The sequence below is a fragment of the Mobula birostris genome, chromosome 10, assembly GCF_030028105.1.
Source record: "Mobula birostris isolate sMobBir1 chromosome 10, sMobBir1.hap1, whole genome shotgun sequence".
Taxonomy (NCBI): domain Eukaryota; kingdom Metazoa; phylum Chordata; class Chondrichthyes; order Myliobatiformes; family Myliobatidae; genus Mobula; species Mobula birostris.
The window spans coordinates 50,907,610-50,926,918 of record NC_092379.1 but is presented as its reverse complement, the minus strand read 5'-3'; the positions used below and the strand labels follow the sequence as shown (position 1 = coordinate 50,926,918).

The window sequence follows — 19,309 nt, the reverse complement described above, 5'->3', positions numbered from 1 at the left end:
GTCTATTGAACATCTGCAAAGTCTCAGAGAATTAATTGAAAGTACCTGAGGACAATTGCAATTTAAATATTAATGAGAGAGGACCGAACAATAACACATAAAAACCTGGAAGCACAACAAAAAGAACCAACAGCAATAATCTTAGAGCACTCAGAATACTCTACCGATGATTTGAGTTTGTGACAAATAATAATCCCAATAACAAACCAATTCCACATGATGGGTTAAAAGGACTGTTCTGTGTTGCATCGTGTCTTGGCCTAATTTACAATGGCCAACCAACCTCCTATAGAGGTGGCATGGTCGTACCAGCTAGCAGAATGCTTTACAGCACCAGCGATCATGATCGGAGTTCACTTTCCCCGGTGCCTGTAAGCAGTTTGTGACCGTGTGGGTTTCCTCCAGGTGCTCCACATTACAAAGACGTGCAGGTCAGACCATAAGACCATAAGATATGGGATCAGAATTAGGCCATTCATCCCATCAAGTCTGCCACGCCATTCCATCATGGCTGATTTATTATCTGTCTCAACCCCACTCACCTGCCTTCTCCTCGTAGCCTTTGATGTCCTAACTAAACAATAACTTAACTTCTGCTTTAAATATACCCAGTGACTTGAGCTCCACAGCATGTACGGCAATGAATTGCACAGATTCACCACTCGCTGACTGAAGAAATTCCTTTTCCTCTCTGCTCTAAATGTTTGTCTCTTAATTCTGAGACTGACCAGCTATATGAAACATCCTCTCCGCATCCACTCTGTCCAGGTCTTTCATTATTCTATGAGTTTCAATGAGATACCACCTCATTCTTCTGAACATTAGCGAGTACCAGTTCAGAGTCCTGCAATGCTCCTTATAAATTAACCCTTTCATTTCTGGAATCATTCTCCTGAACCTCCTTTGGACCCTCCCAATGGCAGCGCATCCTGTCTTAGACAAGATTTTCTTTGGGGCCCAAAGCTACCCTCAATACTCCAAGTGCGGTCTGACCAGCGCCTTATAAAGCCTCAGCACTACATCCTTGCTGTTATATTGTAGCCCTCTCAAAATGAATGCAAGCATTCTATTTGCCTTCCTACCACCAACTCAGTCTGCAAGCTAACCTGCACCAAAACCTTTGCTCATCAGATTTTTGAAATTTCTCCCCATTTAGAAAATAATCTATGTCCTTTTTCCTTTGACCGAAATGCATAATCATACATGTCCTTACATTATATTCCATCTGCTACTTCCTTGCCCATTCCCCTAAACTGCCCAAGACCTTCTGCAGATTCCTGCTTCCTCAGCAATACCTTCCCCTCCATGTATATTTCTATCACCTATCAACTTGGCCAGAAAGCCACTAATTCTGTCATCCGAATCGTTGACATATAACGTGAAAAAAGTGATCCCAATCCACCCACCGAATCTCCTTTGACTATCCTGCCTGTTATTTCTTCAAAGGATTCCAACAAGCTTCTCAGGCAAGATTTCCCCTTAAAGAAACCTTGCTGACTTCGGTTGGTCACCCATCTACTGTCCGAAGCCTGCAGTGAAAGACTCATCTATGAAGTTTTCAGCCTCCCAGATGATCCCGAGCGCATCCCACTCCAATTCCAGTTCCCTAACCTTGTCAGTCAGGAGCTGAAGTTGAGTGCACTTCCTGAAATCCCTCATTTCACAGGAGGAGCATTCCACTGCCTGAAATACCACCTTGCCTACACTTGTTATGCTTTTATCTTCTCAAACTTAAGTTCTAGCCTGTGCCTGTTCTCATCCAAGCCTGACCACTCTAACACTGTCCGCTCCCGACAATGGCCACTCCGCTTAAACCCTGCTTCTTTTCTTTTGGCCCTTGTTAATTAACCCAAGCAATCTTCCAGTCCACTTACAACTCCTGACAGGCCCTGCTTGCCTTTTAAGACTGGCAAACTGGCACCTAAAGTCCACAAGGAACAGTCTCCAACTCACTCTGCGATCTCCCGCTCCGGGTCAGTAAATTGTGGGAATGCTATGTTGATGCTGGAAGTACAGCGACACTTGCCCCCATGGCCCCCGGCACATTCTTGGACTGTGTTCACCAATGTCGGAATTCTCTATATCTTTTGATGTATATGTGACAAATAAGAGAAAAAGCTAAAGCTAATATTGCATTTTTGATGTGTTGAGTGAAACCAGAGCACGTTGGGGGGGATAACTGCACAGTTAAAGGGACAAAGTACAAAACTCCACACACAGTGGCAGGCAGAAGTCTGGGCACCCCTGGTCAAAATTTCTGTTATTGTGAATAGCTAAGTGAGTAAAAGTTGAACTGATTTCCAAAAGGCATAAAGTTAAAGATGACACATTTCTTTAATATTTTAAGCAAGAAAACTTTTTTATTTCCATCTTTTACAGTTTCAAAATAACAAAATAGGAAAAGGGCCCAAAGCAAAAGTTTGGGCACCCTGCATGGTCAGTACTTAGTAACACCCCCTTTGGCAAGTATCACAGCTTGTAAACGCTTTCTGTAGCCAGCTAAGAGTCTTTCAATTCTTGTTTGGGGGATTTTTGCCCATTCTTCCTTGCAAAAGGTTTCTAGTTCTGTGAGATTCTTGGGCCGTCTTGCATGCACTGCTCTTTTGAGGTCTATCCACAGATTTTCGATGATGTTTAGGTCGGGGGACTGTGAGGGCTACGGCAAAACCTTCAGCTTGCGCCTCTTGAGGTAGTCCATTGTGGATTTTGAGGAGTGTTTAGGTTCATTATCCTGTTGTAGAAGCCATCCTCTTTTCATCTTCGGCTTTTTTACAGACGGTGTGATGTTTGCTTCCAGAATTTGCTGGTATTTAATTGAATTCACTCTTCCCTCCACCAGTAAATGCTCCCTGTGCCACTGGCTGCAACACAAGCCCAAAGCATGATCTATCCACCCCCGTGCTTAACAGTTGGAGAGGGGTTCTTTTCATGAAATTCTGCACACTTTTTTCTCCAAACATACCTTTGCTCATTGCGGCCAGAAAGTTCTATTTTAACTTCATCAGTCCACAGGACTTGTTTCCAAAATGTATCAGGCTTGTTTAGATGTTCCTTTGAACCTTTTGAATAGAGCTTTCTGGCTGCAGTGAGCAAAGGTATGTTTGGAGAAAACTAATAACTGTTAAGCACAGGGCTGGATCGATCATGCTTTGGGCTTGTGTTGCAGCCAGTGGCACGGGGAACATTTACTGGTAGAGGGAAGAATGAATTCAATTAAATACCAGCAAATTCTGGAAGCAAACATCACACCGTCTGTAAAAAAGCCGAAGATGAAAAGAGGATGGCTTCTACAACAAGATAATAATCTTAGACACTCCTCAAAATCCACAATGGACTACCTCAAGAGGTGCAAGCTGAAGGTTTTGCCATGGCCGTCACAGTCCCCTGACCTAAACATCATTGAGAATCCGTGGATAGACCTCAAAAGAGCAGTGCATGCAAGACGGCCCAAGAATCTCACAGAACTAGAAGCCTTTTGCAAGGAAGAATGGGCAAAAATCCCCCAAACAAGAATTGAAAGACACTTAACTGGCTACAGAAAGCGTTTACAAGCTGTGATACTTACCAAAGGGGGTGTTACTAAGTACTGACCATGCAGGGTGCCCAAACTTTTGCTTGGGGCCCTTTTCCTTTTTTGTTATTTTGAAACTGTAAAAGATGGAAATAAAAAAGTTCCCTTGCTTAAAATATTAAAGAAATGTGTCATCTTTAACTTTATGCCTTTTGGAAATCAGTTCATCTTTTACTCGATTAGCTATTCACAGTAACAGAAATTTTGACCAGGGGTGCCTAAAATTTTGCATACCACTGTGGACAGCGTAAGCTGTTGGGATTGAACTGGTGACTGGAGCTGTGAAAATTTGGGAAAAGCAAGAGAGAGGGAAAAAACAAGATTCATTTTAAATTGAAGAGAGGTGGGGAAGAGTTGGATGGGACAAAGAGAGGAGTGAGCCCAGGACGATTTCCCTGGTGATAAGCTAAATACAAAACCATCTGGTGGATTGATTTCCAGAGCGAAAACAGATGAAGGGACATGAACTGCAGGTGGGAGCTGTTGTTGAAATCAGGAAATGCAGTCGCCCACCCTGCCAGCAGAGACTTTCCCTTTGTCCTATACGTGCCTCACCCCTCCCCCGCGTTTGCTGCAATTTGAAACCAGACCATCGCCTCGCTGCCCTGGTTGATTCCCTTTGTCCACAGGTGCTCCCTGAGCAGTTGAGGGAAAATTCACAGGGGCCCGGCTGCAGGTGGAGAAGATCGAGAAGGGGACTGGGGGGGCACTCTCTCTCGAACTATCCCAGGGTGGCGGGACTGGAGCTGGTTCGGTCCTGATTCTCACCCGCTGCCTGAAAAAAATGGAGTCACTGGATGCATCAGTTTCTGAGCAGCCCTGGAAAAGAAATGTCTGTACGATCTCTCGACAGGGATTACAGCCAATAGTGTGACTGGCTCGACAGTGAAACTCAGGAGTACCGAGTGTGGAAAGAATTGCAATCATTGACACAGCCAGAGGGGGAATCACACCAGCCACAAACAGAAGGCAAATGGGGCCATCTCAGCTAGGAATGAGGGACTGGCAGGAGACAGGTGGATCCAGACGAGGACGGGAATGATTCAGAAGGGGGTGGAAAAGGGAGGAGAATGGGGATGAAATCACAGAGATTCAGGTTGTGAGGCAAGTTCACCAGGTGTATGGATCAGTGCGCCAGTGGATCTACTTGGAAAAAGAAAGGCAGAGGATACGTTTTTAAGGAGATTACATGCGAACAACATAGTGCAATTTTGACACTCACAGGGCCCTGAAGTACTGGTCCTTGTGGGGACTTGCTCAGGATTCTGAAGAACCATTCTGTTTGTGGCAATAGTCAGGTCAGTTTCTTTTGAATTGGCCCAGTTAGCCCAAACCATGAACAAGTCACTAAACAGAGTTCGAGAGCTGCAAGGTAATGTTGCAACTCTAAACAAGAAACCTGGTTAGACCACACTTGCAGTATTGTGCTCAATTCTGGTCAATTCATTACAGGAAGGATGTGGAAGCTTTAGAGGATGCAGATGAGATTTACCAGGATGCTGCCTGGATTAGAGAGCATGCCTTAAGAAGATAGCTTAAGTGAGCTGGGGTGTTTCTCTCTGGAGTGAAGGAGGATGAGACAAGAGTTGATAGAAGTGTATAAAACAAGAGGCACAATCCAGTGGATAGCCAGGGACTTTTTCCCAGGTAGAAGTAACTAATACGAGGGAGCATCATTTTAAGGTAACTGAAGAAAAATATGAAGGGATGTGAGAGGCAGGTATTTTCACGCAGAGAGTGGTTAGTACATGGAATGCCCGCCCAAGGATGTATTTAGATACATCACTGGCACTTATGAAACTCTTAGAAAGGCACGTGGATTATAGAAACAATGGAGGGCCATGTAGAATGTTAGAGTTAGACTGATCTTAATGTAGGTTAAAAGGTCATCACAACATCAGGGACCAAAGGGCCTTACCTTTCTGTAATGTTCAATGCTTTATGTTCTCAACTCCTTAAACTGAGAACCTGCTCTCAACTGGGCGCAGAGGTTCCGGTATTACTTTGAGGACGAATTGTGAAGATCTCCAGATCCTGATCAATATTTGTCCTTCATTCAACATGACAGAAACGATGGTCCGGTTGTGAACATGTTTCTGTATGTGGAAGACTATTGTGTGTAAATTGGTTTCAGAACTTTCAACATTACGATAACACCTACAATTGAAAGGTTATTTTCCAGCTGCAAAACGGGTGCGGGGCGACCTGAGATCGTGTAAAGATGATAGTCAAGGGAGGGGGGGGGCATTAAAATCGCTTCCAATGGCGTCTGGATGAGACCATAAGCCCCCGCGCCGCAGATAATGTCCTATTGATCCAATGGGAGCCAAATGCGCAGCCGCTGGAAGCCGGAGCGCGTTTTGTGCATGCGCGGCTCAGCCGGTAGAGGTGGCAGCGAGGAAAATGGAGACGAGCTCCGGGAACACGGCGGACCGTGCTGCTGGAATACCAGCCCGAGTCGTCTCGGAATGGTGAGCTTGTCCCATTGATTAAATCAGGTTTGCTGGGTAAATGATTTTATTGGAATATTCAGCGACTTGACGGGGGTAGCAGCGAGGGTGGGGTGTAACCCCGGCTGAGGTCCTTACAATAAAGAATCAGTAACGTCCGGTCAAATTTGCAGACTGACTTGGTTTAAACCGAATAAACTGCGGAAATGGTGAATGCGCAACCGGACTACGACCCATGCGCTCTATTTAGGCCCTGTCTGTCGTATTCCCAGTCAAGGACGAGTTTGCTGGCGTGCGCGCAGGGGCAGTGGAAAAGTCACTTCCAGGGGCCTGGCAGACACCGAGCATCTTGGAAAAGCAGCCGCTGTGAGGACGTCGTAAGTTAAAGACGAAGCAGACGGTTCTCCTGTATAGAGTTTCCCGCACCTGCATGTCGGTCCGCAAGCCTCTCCCCGCTGCCAGTTAGGGGCCAAGAGCAAATTACCGGAACAGCACCAGAAGCTGGGCGAGACTGGAACTAGGGATCACGGGCCAAGAGTGAAGGGTGAACTACTTCAGGGGAACCTGAGGGGGAACTTCTTCACTCAGAGGTTGGTGAGAGTGTGGAAGGAGCTGCTGGTGGAAATGCTGGTCGTGAGGCCGATTCCAACATGTAAGAGAAGTTCGGATGGGAGGGGGACGGAGGGCTGCGTCCAGGGACTAGGCAGAATAACAGTTCAGCATGGATTAGACGGGCCAAAAGGCCTGTTTCTTTGCTCTGGTGCTCTATAATACACCTGATTCTGAATCTCTAGCGGTGCTTATCTCTCTCTCTCTTTCCATTGGTGCTGCTGACTTTCAGGAATTTCTGTTTTTATTTCAGGTTTAGAATATAGCACATAGAACAGCACAGTACAGGCCCTTCGGCCCACAATGTTGTGCCAACCCTTAAACCCTGCCTCCCATATAACCCCCCACCTTAAATTTCTCTATATACCTGTCTAGTAGTCTCTTAAACTTCACTAGTGTATCTGCCTCCACCACTGACTCAGGCAGTGCATTCCACGCACCAACCACTCTCTGAGTAAAAAACCTTCCTCTAATATCCCCCTTGAACTTCCCACCCCTTACCTTGAAGCCATGTCCTCTTGTATTGAGCAGTGGCGCCCTGGGGAAGTGGCGCTGGCTATCCACTCTATCTATTCCTCTTATTATCTTGTACACCTCTATCATGTCTCCTCTCATCCTCCTTCTCTCCAAAGAGTAAAGCCCGAGCTTCCTTAATCTCTGATCATAATGCATACTTTCTAAGCCAGGCAGCATCCTGGTAAATCTCCTCTGTACCCTTTCCAATGCTTCCACATCCTTCCTATAGTGAGGTGACCAGAACTGGACACAATACTACAAGTGTGGCCTAACCAGAGTTTTATAGAGCTGCTTCATTACATAGAAACATAGAAAATAGGTGCAGGAGTAGGCCATTCGGCCCTTCGAGCCTGCACCGCCATTTATTATGATCATGGCTGATCATCCAACTCAGAACCCCGCCCCAGCCTTCCCTCCATACCCCCTGACCCCCGTAGCCACAAGGGCCATATCTAACTCCCTCTTAAATATAGCCAATGAACTGGCCTCAACTGTTTCCTGTGGCAGAGAATTCCACAGATTCACCACTCTCTGTGTGAAGAAGTTTTTCCTAATCTCGGTCCTAAAAGGCTTCCCCTCTATCCTCAAACTGTGGCCCCTCATTCTGGACTTCCCCAACATCGGGAACAATCTTCCTGCATCTAGCCTGTCCAATCCCTTTAGGATCTTATACGTTTCAATCAGATCCCCCCTCAATTTTCTAAATTCCAACAGGTACAAGCCCAGTTCATCCAGTCTTTCTTCATATGAAAGTCCTGCCATCCCAGGAATCAATCTGGTGAACCTTCTTTGTACTCCCTCTATGGCAAGGATGTCTTTCCTCAGATTAGGGGACCAAAACTGCACACAATACTCCAGGTGTGGTCTCACCAAGGCCTTGTACAACTGCAGTAGTACCTCCCTACTCCTGTACTCGAATCCTCTCGCTATAAATGCCAGCATACCATTCGCCTTTTTCACCGCCTGCTGTACCTGCATGCCCACTTTCAATGACTGGTGTATAATGACACCCAGATCTCGTTGCACCTCCCCTTTTCCTAATCGGCCACCATTCAGATAATAATCTGTTTTCCTATTTTTGCCACCAAGGTGGATAACTTCACATTTATCCACATTAAATTGCATCTGCCATGAATTTGCCCACTCACCCAACCTATCCAAGTCACCCTACATCCTCTTAGCATTGTCCTCACAGCTAACACTGGCACCCAGCTTCGTGTCATCCGCAAACTTGGAGATGCTGCATTTAATTCCCTCATCCAAGTCATTAATATATATTGTAAACAACTGGGGTCCCAGCACTGAGCCTTGCGGTACCCCACTAGTCACCGCCTGCCATTTTGAAAAGGTCCCGTTTATTCCCACTCTTTGCTTCCTGTCTGCTAACCAATTCTCCACCCACACCAATACCTTACCCCCAATACCATGTGCTTTAAGTTTGCACACTAATCTCCTGTGTGGGACCTTGTCAAAAGCCTTTTGAAAATCCAAATATACCACATCCACTGGTTCTCCCCTATCCACTCTACTAGTTACATCCTCAAAAAATTCTATGAGATTCGTCAGACATGATTTTCCTTTCACAAATCCATGCTGACTTTGTCCGATCATTTCACCGCTTTCCAAGTGTGCTGTTATCACATCCTTGATAACTGACTCCAGCAGTTTCCCCACCACCGACATTAGGCTAACCGGTCTATAATTCCCTGGTTTCTCTCTCCCTCCTTTTTTAAAAAGTGGAGTTACATTAGCCACCCTCCAATCCTCAGGAACTAGTCCAGAATCTAATGAGTTTTGAAAAATTATCACTAATGCATCCATTATTTCTTGGGCTACTTCCTTAAGCACTCTAGGATGCAGACCATCTGGCCCTGGGGATTTATCTGCCTTCAATCCCTTCAATTTACCTAACACCACTTCCCTACTAACATGTATTTCGCTCAGTTCCTCCATCTCACTGGACCCTCTGTCCCCTACTATTTCTGGAAGATTATTTATGTCCTCCTTAGTGAAGACAGAACCAAAGTAATTACTCAATTGGTCTGCCATGTCCTTGCTCCCCATAATCAATTCACCTGTTTCTGTCTGCAGGGGACCTACATTTGTCTTTACCAGTCTTTTCCTTTTAACATATCTATAAAAGCTTTTACAGTCAGTTTTTATGTTTCCTGCCAGTTTTCTCTCATAATCTTTTTTCCCCTTCCTAATTTAGCCCTTTGTCCTCCTCTGCTGAACTCTGAATTTCTCCCAGTCCTCAGGTGAGCCACTTTCTCATTACGACTCTTAAACTCTATCCCTCGACTTATGAAAGCTAACACCCCATAAGCTTTCCTAACTGCCCTATCCACCTGTGAGGCAACTTTCAGGGATCTGTGGACATGTACCCCCAGATCCCTCTGCTCCTCCACACTACCAAGTATCCTGCCATTTACTTTGTACTCTGCCTTGGAGTTTGTCCTTCCAAAGTGTACCACCTCACACTTCTCCGGGTTGAAATCCATCTGCCACTTCTCAGCCCAATTCTGCATCCTATCAATGTCTCTGTGCAATCTGCGACAATCCTCTACACTATCCATAACACCACCAACTTTTGTGTCGTCTGCAAACTTGCCAACCCAACCTTCTACCCCCACATCCAGGTCGTTAATAAAAATCACGAAAAGTAGAGGTCCCAGAACAGATCCTTGTGGGACACCACTAGTCACAATCCTTCAATCTGAATGTACTCCCTTCACCACGACCCTCTGCCTTCTGCAGGCAAGCCAATTCTGAATCCACCTGGCCAAACTTCCCTGGATCCCATGCCTTCTGACTTTCTGAATAAGCCCACCATGTGGAACCTTGTCAAATGCCTTACTAAAATCCATATAGATCACATCCACTGCACTACCCTCATCTATGTGCCTGGTCACCTCCTCAAGGAACTCTATCAGGCTTGTTAGACACGATCTGCCCTTCCAAAGCCATGCTGACTGTCCCTGATCAGACCATGATTCTCTAAATGCCCATAGATCCTACCTCTAAGAATCTTTTCCAACAGCTTTCCCACCACAGATGTAAGGCTCACTGGTCTATAATTATTTGGACTATCCCTACTACCATTTTTGAACAAGAAGACAACATTCGCCTCCCTCCAATCCTCTGGTACCATTCCCATGGACAACGAGGACATAAAGATCCTAGCCAGAGGCTCAGCAATCTCTTCTCTCGCCTCGTGGAGCAGCCTGGGGAATATTCCGTCAGGCCCCGGGGACTTATCTGTCCTAATGTATTTTAACAACTCCAACACCTTCTCTCCCTTAATATCAACATGCTCCAGAACATCAACCTTACTCATATTGTCCTCATCATCATCAAGTTCCCTCTCATTGTTGAATACCGAAGAGAAGTATTCATTGAGGACCTCGCTCACTTCCAAAGCCTCCAGGCACATCTTCCCACCTTTATCTCTAATCAGTCCTACCTTCACTCCTGTCATCCTTTTGTTCTTCACAATTGAAGAATGCCTTGGGGTTTTCCTTTACCCTACTCGCCAAGGCCTTCTCATCCCCCCTTCTTGCTCTTTTCAGCCCCTTCTTAAGCTCCTTTCTTGCTTCCCTATATTCCTCAATAGACCCATCTGATCCTTGCTTCCTAAACCTCATGTATGCTGCCTTCTTCCACCTGACTAGATTTTCCACCTTATTTGTCACCCATGGTTCCTTCAGCCGATCATTCTTTATCTTCCTCACCGGGACAAATTTATCCCTTACATCCCGCAAGAGATCTCTAAACATCGACCACATGTCCATAATACATTTCCCTGCAAAAACATCATCCCAATTCACACCCGCAAGTTCTAGCCTTATAGCCTCATAATTTGCCCTTCCCCAATTAAAAATTTTCCTGTCCTCTTTGATTCTGTCCTTTTCCATGATAATTATAAAGGCCAGGGAGCGGTGGTCACTGTCCCCCAGATGCTCACCCACTGAGAGATCTGTGACCTGACCTGGTTCATTACCTAGTACTAGATCTAGTATGGCATTACCCCTGGTCGGCCTGTTCACATACTGTGACAGGAATCCGTCCTGGACACACTTAACAAACTCTGCCTTGTCTAAACCCTTGGAACTAATTAGGTGCCAATCAATATTAGGGAAGTTAAAGTCACCCATGATAACAACCCTGTTATTTTTGCACCTTTCCAAAATCTGCCTCCCAATTGCTCCTCGGTATTTCTGCTGATACCAGGGAGCCTATAGAATACCCCCAGTAGAGTAACTGCTCCCTTCCCGTTCCTGACTTCCACCCATACTGACTCAAAAGAGGATCCTGCTACGTTACCCACCTTTTCTGTAGCTGTAATAGTATCCCTGACCAGTAATGCCACCCCTCCTCCCCTTTTCCCACCCTCTCTATCCCTTTTAAAGCACTGAAATCCAGGAATATTGAGAATCCATTCCTGCCCTGGTGCCAGCCAAGTCCCTGTAATGGCCACTACATCATAATTCCATGTATGTATCCAAGCTCTCAGTTCATCACCTTTGTTCCTGATGCTTCTTGCATTGAAGTACACACATTTCAGCCCTTCTACCTTACTGTCTTTACACCGTTTATTCTGCTTCTCTTTCCTCAAAGCCTCTCTGCATGTTAGATCTGGCTTTACTCCATGCACTTTACTCCTTTACTCCATGCAAGTTTCTAGCACCTTTCTGTGGCATTTCCTCTCCTGACCAGCTTCCCAATCCCCTCCCACAGGTCACCGGTGATGGACCATTCACAGACAGGAAGTTCCAACCAAAGAGTGGGTGAAGACCGGGCCGAGCCTCCCAAGCCGTCTGAACGTCTTCAGCCTTTGAGCAGGGGAGCGAAAAGCCCCGTTCAGGGCGGGCTGAAGCGGTGCACATGCTCCGAGTGTGGACAGGGCTTCAGCCGAGTCTCTCTTCTCTCAAAGCACCGATGCCAACCCCCCGGGGAGAAGCCGTGGAAATGCGGGGACTGCGGGAAGGGGTTTAACTACCCGTCCCAGCTGGAGATCCACCGCCGCAGTCACACGAGAGAGAAGCCGTTCATCTGCACCGTGTGCGAGCAAGGCTTTTACTGCCTGTCCAACCTCATCACGCACCAGAGGTTTCACACGGGGGAGAGGCCGTTCACCTGTTCCGAGTGCGGGAAGGGCTTCAGTCAACCGTCCAACCTTCTCAGGCACCAGCGGTTCCACACCGGGGAGCGGCCGTTCACCTGCTCGGAGTGCGGGAAGGGCTTCACGCAGCCGAGCTCCCTGCTGTCACACCGGCGGGTTCACACGGGGGAGAGGCCATTTGTCTGCTCCGAGTGCGGGAAGGGCTTCACTCTGTCCTCCCAGCTGGTGAGGCACCAGCAGGTCCACACTGGGGCCAGGCCGTTCACCTGCGCCGAGTGCGGGAAAGGGTTCACTCAGTCGTCCTCCCTGCTGACGCACCGGCGGGTTCACACCGGCGAGAGGCCGTTCACCTGCCCGGCGTGCGGGAAGAGCTTTGCTCAGCTCTCCAACCTGGTGACGCACCAGCGACTGCACACCGGGGAGAGGCCCTACACGTGCCCCGTGTGTAAGAAGCGATTCGCCTATTCATCTAACCTCTGGAAGCACCAGCAGATTCACAAGTGAGGGCTCCTTCCCACAGGCCATCGGATTTTCAAATTCAACGGAGCCATAACGCAAGGACTTTTACTCCCTCACGTTGTGGGATGGATGTAAGATTTTTAAAAATAAATTCTAAATTCAGCAGCCTCAGTCTGCTTCCTCTCCCTCCACTGTCAGGGCCCTGGATGATTTCGGACACTCAGGCCCAGTGTTTGCCTGTGTTCACCTGAGAGAACGTGCAGCTCTCAGTTTAACATTTTAGCTTTGACGGTCAATCCTCCGAGCCCCATGGCATCAGGCTGGAGCCTGGAGTCCCAGCTGACCAGAGAAACGGGGAAGCCCTCAGCTCTGAATTTCCATCTAACCCTCAGCAATTTTTTTTGGGGAATTCCTCTTGCACAGCCTCAGAAGGAAGGGATTTACAGACCGGAATTGCATGCTGATGAAATCCTGACGGTCTGGCGATCCACCCACACATCACGGTGGGGCGGTGCTGGGTGTAGATCTGTTCTGTCCTGGGTGAGGATTGCAGACTTCAGTACTGATTTATACTCGTGTCCGTGACGTCCGCTGGAGTGAGTGTGCGCTCACAGCGTTTACCACGTGCACACGCATTCACTCTGACAGTCTCAGAGAACTGAGTTTTAGATGGGTTGACAGTCAGAAAATGGCCCCTCCTCAGTCCATGTGATTTACAGTAAAGCACAGAAGTACAAAAGAGTCAGTGGAAAAACTGCACACAGATACCGACAACCAAAATGCAAAAGGTAAACTGTAAATATACAAAAAAACACGAGTAATAATAAATAATACTGAGAATATGACTTGCTGAGTCCTTGAAAGTGAGTCTGTAGGTTGTGGAATCAGTTCAGTGTTGGTGCATCTGAAGTTATCTTGTCTGGTTCTGGAGACTGATGGTCGATGGGTATCTGAGGCTCCTGTACATCCTTACCAATGGCCACAGCGAGAAGACAGCATGGACACGAGGTAGAAAACTAGAGTGATACACACACAATGAGGAGCTCAGTAGGTCAGGCAGCGTCTGTGGATGGGAATCAATCTGGGGTCTTGGCCCGAAACGTTGACCGGTTAGTTCCATCCATAAGTGCTACTTGACCTGCTGAGCTCCTCCAGCACGTGGTGTGTGAACCCCCCTGGTTTCCTTGGCTGCGCAAGTCCAGGGAAAACACTCTCCGGTCCCGCCAAACCCGTGAGACTGAGAGGGCTCGTCCCATCCCCAAACCCCGGTGTGTATTTAGTCACATCCTCAAAAAATTCAATCAGGCTCATAAGGCACGACTCCCCTTTCATAAATCCATGCTGACTATTCCTAATCATATTATGTCTCTCCAAATGTTCATAAATCCTGCCTCTCAGGATCTTCTCCATCAACTTACCAACCATTGAAGTAATACCCACTGGTCTATAAATTTCCTGGGCTATCTCTACTCCCTTTCTTGAACAGTGGAATAACATCTGCAAACATCCAATCCTCCGGAATCTCTCCCGTCCCCATTGATGATGCAAAGATCATCGCCAGAGGCTCAGCAATCTCCTCCCTCACCTCCCACAGCAGCCTGGGTTACCTCTTGTCCGGTCCCAGTGACTTATCTAACCATGCTTTCCAAAAGCTCCAGCACATCCTCTTTCTTAATATCTACATGCTCAAGCTTTTCAGTCCGCTGTAAGGGATCCCTGCAATCATCAAGATCCTTTTCCGTAGTGAATACTGAAGCAAAGTACTCATTAAGTACCTCTGCTATCTCCTCTGGTTCCATACACACTTTCCCACTGTCACACTTGATTGGTCCTATTCTCTCACGTCTTATCCTTCAGCTCTTAACATACTTGTAGAATGCCTTGGGGTTTTTCTTAATCCTGTTCACCAAGGCCTTCTCATGGTCCCTTCTGGCTCTCCTCATTTCTTTCTTAAGCTCCTTCCTGCTAGCCTTATAATCTAGATCTCTATCATTACCTAGCTTTTTGAACCTTACATAAGCTCTTCTTTTTGACTCGATTTACAACAGCCTTTGTACACTGCGGTCCCTGTACCGTACATCCTTTCCTTGTCTCATTGGAATGTACCTGTGCAGAACTCCACGCAAATATCCCCTGAACATTTGTCACATTTCTTCCGTACATTTCCCTGTGAACATCTGTTCCCAGTTTATGCTTCCAAGTTCCTGCCTGATAGCCTCATATTTCACCTTACTCCAATTAAACGCTTTCCTAACTTGTCTGTTCCTATCCCTCTCCAACACTATGGTATAGGAGATAGAATTGTGATCACAATCTCCAAGATGCTCTCCCACTGAGGGATCTGACACCTGACCAAGTTCATTTCCCAATACCAGATCAAGTACAACCTCTCCTCTTGTAGGCTTATCTACATATTGTGTCAAGAAACCTTCCTGAACACACCTAACAAACTCCACCCCATCTAAACCCCTTGCTCTAGGGAGATGCCAATCGATATTTGGGAAATTAAAATCTCCCACCATGACAGCCCTGTTATCATTACACCTTTCCAAAATTGGTCTCCCTCTCTGCTCCTCGATGCCCCTGTTACTGTTGGGTGGTCTATAATAAACACCCAGAAGAGTTATTGAACCCTTCCTGTTCCTAACTTCCACCCACAGAGACTCCGTGGACAATCTCTCCATGTCTTCCACCTTTTCTGCAGCCGTGACACTCTCTCTGATCAACAGTGCCGTGCCCCCACCTCTTTTACCTCCCTCCCTGTCCTTTCTGAAACATCTAAAGCCTGGCACTCGAAGCAACCATTCATGCCCCTGAGCCATCCAAGTCTCCAATGGCCACAACATATGAATGTGGCAGCAAATATCTCGATTCACAATGGGGAGCAACCATCAACATATTGTGTATGTGGGACGAGCCTCCAGCTGAGTGACCTCACTGCTGAGGTACAGGGACAGTCTATTGAAGCTGTTAGTTGCCCATTTGGAGAGTAGCTGTCCACTGCTGCACTCAAACTTGGAGGAGGGGAGAGTTTTCCCCGTGCGGGGAGTCGATCACCCAGACTGTGAAGCCCCAGAGAGGTCAAATAACCGCAGGGGCTCCATTCCGCCGTTGTTGCTTCTGGTAATGATATTCAGGGCTGGGCCGTGCTCAGTGTCACAATGTGGGCTCGTTTCAATGATGTTAACAGCTCCTACAGCCGGACTGGAGATTAATATTCTGATTCTGATCCCTAAAGAAAACTGATCCCAATTCTAAATCTGATTCTAATATTTTTCACAAATACCAAACAAATGATCTTGATCGCCAGCATCCGGTATGTTGCCTCTTTAAGGCGTTGTTCTGAAAGAATTTTAATAAACTTTTTCTGGTATCGAAGATAGCTGAAGAGCATTCTGTTTCCACCCGTGGGTACTGATGTTGAGCGATTTGTAAACTTGAAATATAAAATTATTGACTGGTTGTCAATTTACGGATTAAGATACCAAGCGTGGACCCTGCGGGCAAGGTCACAGATTAGCCTTGAATGACTGATACTGTCATCGTACTCCCCCCCCCCCCCCCACCCACCACCAGTTTATTGACTGTTGACAAAGTTAAATATTAGATTAGCCTTATTTGTCACGTGTGCAGCAAAACGATTTGTTGGCAGCAAATCAGACCAGGGAGGATCATGCTGAGCAGCCCACAACTCTCAACATGCGCCCAGAGCTAACAAAGCACGCCCACAGCTTACTCAACCTAACCCTAACCCGTACGTCTTTTGAATGGGGGGGGGGAACCCCCCCCAGAATTGATGGCCTTGTGGCCAGCTTTGCGTACGATACAAAGATAGTTGGACAGGCAGGTAGTCTTGAGCCTGCAGAGGTATTTAATCAGATTAGGAGAATGGCCAAAGCAGTGGCAGATGGATTGAAGTGTAGGGAACTGTATGAAGGAATAAAGATGCGGACTATTTTCTAAACAGGGAGCAGATTCAGCAATCAGAGGTGCAAAGGGTCTTGGGGAGTCCTTGTGCAGGATTCCCTCAAAGTTAATTTGCAGAGATGGGGGAGATTTTGAACAATTTCTTTCCTTCGGTATGCACTAAGGAGAAGGATATTGAATTGTGTAAGGTAAGGGAAACAAGTAGGGAAGTTATGGAAACTATGGCGATTAAAGAAGAGAAGGTACTGGTGCTTTTAAGGGATATAAAAGTGGATAAGTGTCCGGGTCCTGACAGAATATTCCCTAGGTCCTTGAGGGAACTTAGTGTAGAAACAGCAGGGTCTCTGACGGAAATATTTCAAATGTCATTAGAAACGGGGATAGTGCCGGAGGATTGGCGTATTGCTCATGTTGCTCCATTGTTTAAAAAGGCTTCTAAGAGTAATTATTGGTCTGTAAGTTTGATGTCAGTGGTGGGTAAATTAATGGAAAGTATTCTTAGAGATGGTATATATAATTATCTGGATAGGCAGGGTATGATTAGGAACAGTCAACATGGATTTGTGCATGGAAGGTCATGTTTGACAAATCTTACTGAATTTTTTGAAGAGGTTGCCAGGAAAATTGACGAGGGTAAAGCGGTGGATGTTGTCTATATGGACTTCAGTAAGGCCTTTGACAAGGTTCCACATGGAAGGTTAGTTAAGAAGGGTTCAATCGTTAGGGATTAATACTGAGGTAGTAAAATGGATTCAGCAGTGGCTGGATGGGAGATGCCAGAGAGTAGTGGTGGATAACTGTTTGTCAGATTGGAGGCCGGTGACTAGTGTTGTGCCTCAGGAATCTGTACTGGGTCCAGTGTTGTTTGTGATATATATTAATGATCTGGATGATGGGGTGGTAAATTGGATTAGTAAGTAAGCAGATGATAATAAGATAGATGGCGTTGTGGATAATGAAATAGGTTTTCAAAACTTGCAGAAAGGTTTGGGCCAGTTAGAAGAGTGGGCTGAAAGATGTCAGATGGAGTTTAATGCTGATAGGTGTGAGGTGCTACATTTTGGTAGGACTGATCAAAATAGGACATACATGGTAAATGGTAGGGCATTGAAGAATGCAGTAGAACAGAAGGATCTAGGAATAATGGTGCATAGTTCCCTGAAGATGGAATCTCATGTGGATAAGGTGGTGAAGAAAGCTTTTGGTATGCTGGCCTTTATAAATCAGAGCATTGAGTATAGGAGTTGGGATATAATGTTAGAATTGTACAAGTCATTGGTAAGGCCAAATTTGGAGTATTGTGTACAATTCTGGTCATCGAATTATAGGAAAGATGTCAACAAAGTAGAGAGGGTACAGAGAAGGTTTACTAGAATGTTACCTGGATGTCAGCACCTAAGTTACAGAGAAAGGTTGAACAAGTTAGGTCTTTATTCTTTGGAGCGTAGAAGGTTGAGGGGGGACTTGATAGAGGTATTTTAAATTATGAGGGGGATAGACAGAGTTGACGTGGATAGGTTTTTTCCATTGAGAATGGGGGAGATTCAAACAAGAGGACATGAGTTGAGAGTTAAAGGGCAAAAGTTTAGGGGTAACATGAGGGGAACTTTACTCAGAGAGTGGTAGCTGTGTAGAATGAGCTTCCAGCAGAAGTGGTTGAGGCAGGTTCGATGTTGTCATTTAAAGTTAAATTGGACAGCTATATGGACAGGAAAGGAATGGAGGGTTATGGACTGAGTGGAGGTCGGTGGGACTAGGTGAAAGTAAGAGTTCGGCACGGACTAGAAGGGCCGAGATGGCCTGTTTCCGTGCTGTAATTGTTATATGGTTATATTGAGTTGGTGGTAAGGAAGACAAGTGCAATGCCAGCATTAATTTTAAAATTAAAAAAAGCAAGGATGCAATAGTGAGGTTTTATTAGGCATTTTATCAGATCACACATGTGAGCAGCTTTGGGCGCCTTATTTCGGAAACGATGTGCTGGCATTGGAGAGGGTGAAGAGGAGTTTTACGAGAATGATTATGGGAAATGAAAGGGTTAACGTATGATGAGGGCTTGATGGTTCTGGGCCTGTACTCGCTTGAGTTTCCAGGAGTGATGGGGGCGGGGGCGGGGTTGGGCGTTGGGGAAGGCGGAATTCATTGAAACCTATTGAATATTGAAGGACCTAGAGCGGACGTGGAGATGATGTTTCCCGTAGTGAGGGAGTCTCCTATAGAGGGTGCAGCCTCAGAATGTCCCTTCAGAACAGAGATGGGGAACTTCTTTAGCCAGAAAGTGGCGAATCTGTGGAATTCATTGCCATCGACGGCTGTGCAGGCCAAGTCATTGGGTATATTTAAAGCAGGTTCTTGATCTCTAGGGGTGTCAGAGGTTACGGGGAGAAGGCAAGAGTATGGCGTTGAGAGGGATAGTATATCAGCCATGATGGAATGGCGCAGCAGGCTCGATGGGCCAAATGGCCTAATTCTGTTCCTAAATCTTATAGTCTCATGGTATTATGGTCACAGGAGAATGTAGATACTCCGTTCAGACGGCCAGCGCTGTAAAGCGATGCGCTAACCACTACGCTACCACGCCGAAATGGGACCGTCGGTGCTGCGCTGCTGGGACAGCCGGCATCAGCGGCTTCAGTCTCACCGGAAGATGAGTAA

At 46.4% G+C, this 19,309-nt stretch overlaps 2 protein-coding genes across 2 annotated transcripts in view; one reads left to right on the top strand and one right to left on the bottom strand.

The window, feature by feature from the left end:
• The window catches only part of LOC140203676 (uncharacterized), a 179,094-nt gene that overhangs the window by 137,232 nt on the left and 22,553 nt on the right, over nucleotides 1-19,309 (bottom strand). The window contains 1 exon segment of the mRNA XM_072269724.1: nucleotides 12,323-12,409. Within this exon segment, the coding sequence (XP_072125825.1) occupies nucleotides 12,323-12,409 (87 nt within the window).
• LOC140204020 (uncharacterized) lies at nucleotides 5,949-16,223 on the top strand. The gene is made up of 2 exons (XM_072270242.1): nucleotides 5,949-6,042; nucleotides 11,884-16,223. The coding sequence occupies exons 1-2, from the start codon at nucleotides 5,975-5,977 to the stop codon at nucleotides 12,770-12,772; spliced, it is 957 nt and encodes a 318-aa protein (XP_072126343.1). The 5' UTR covers nucleotides 5,949-5,974; the 3' UTR covers nucleotides 12,773-16,223.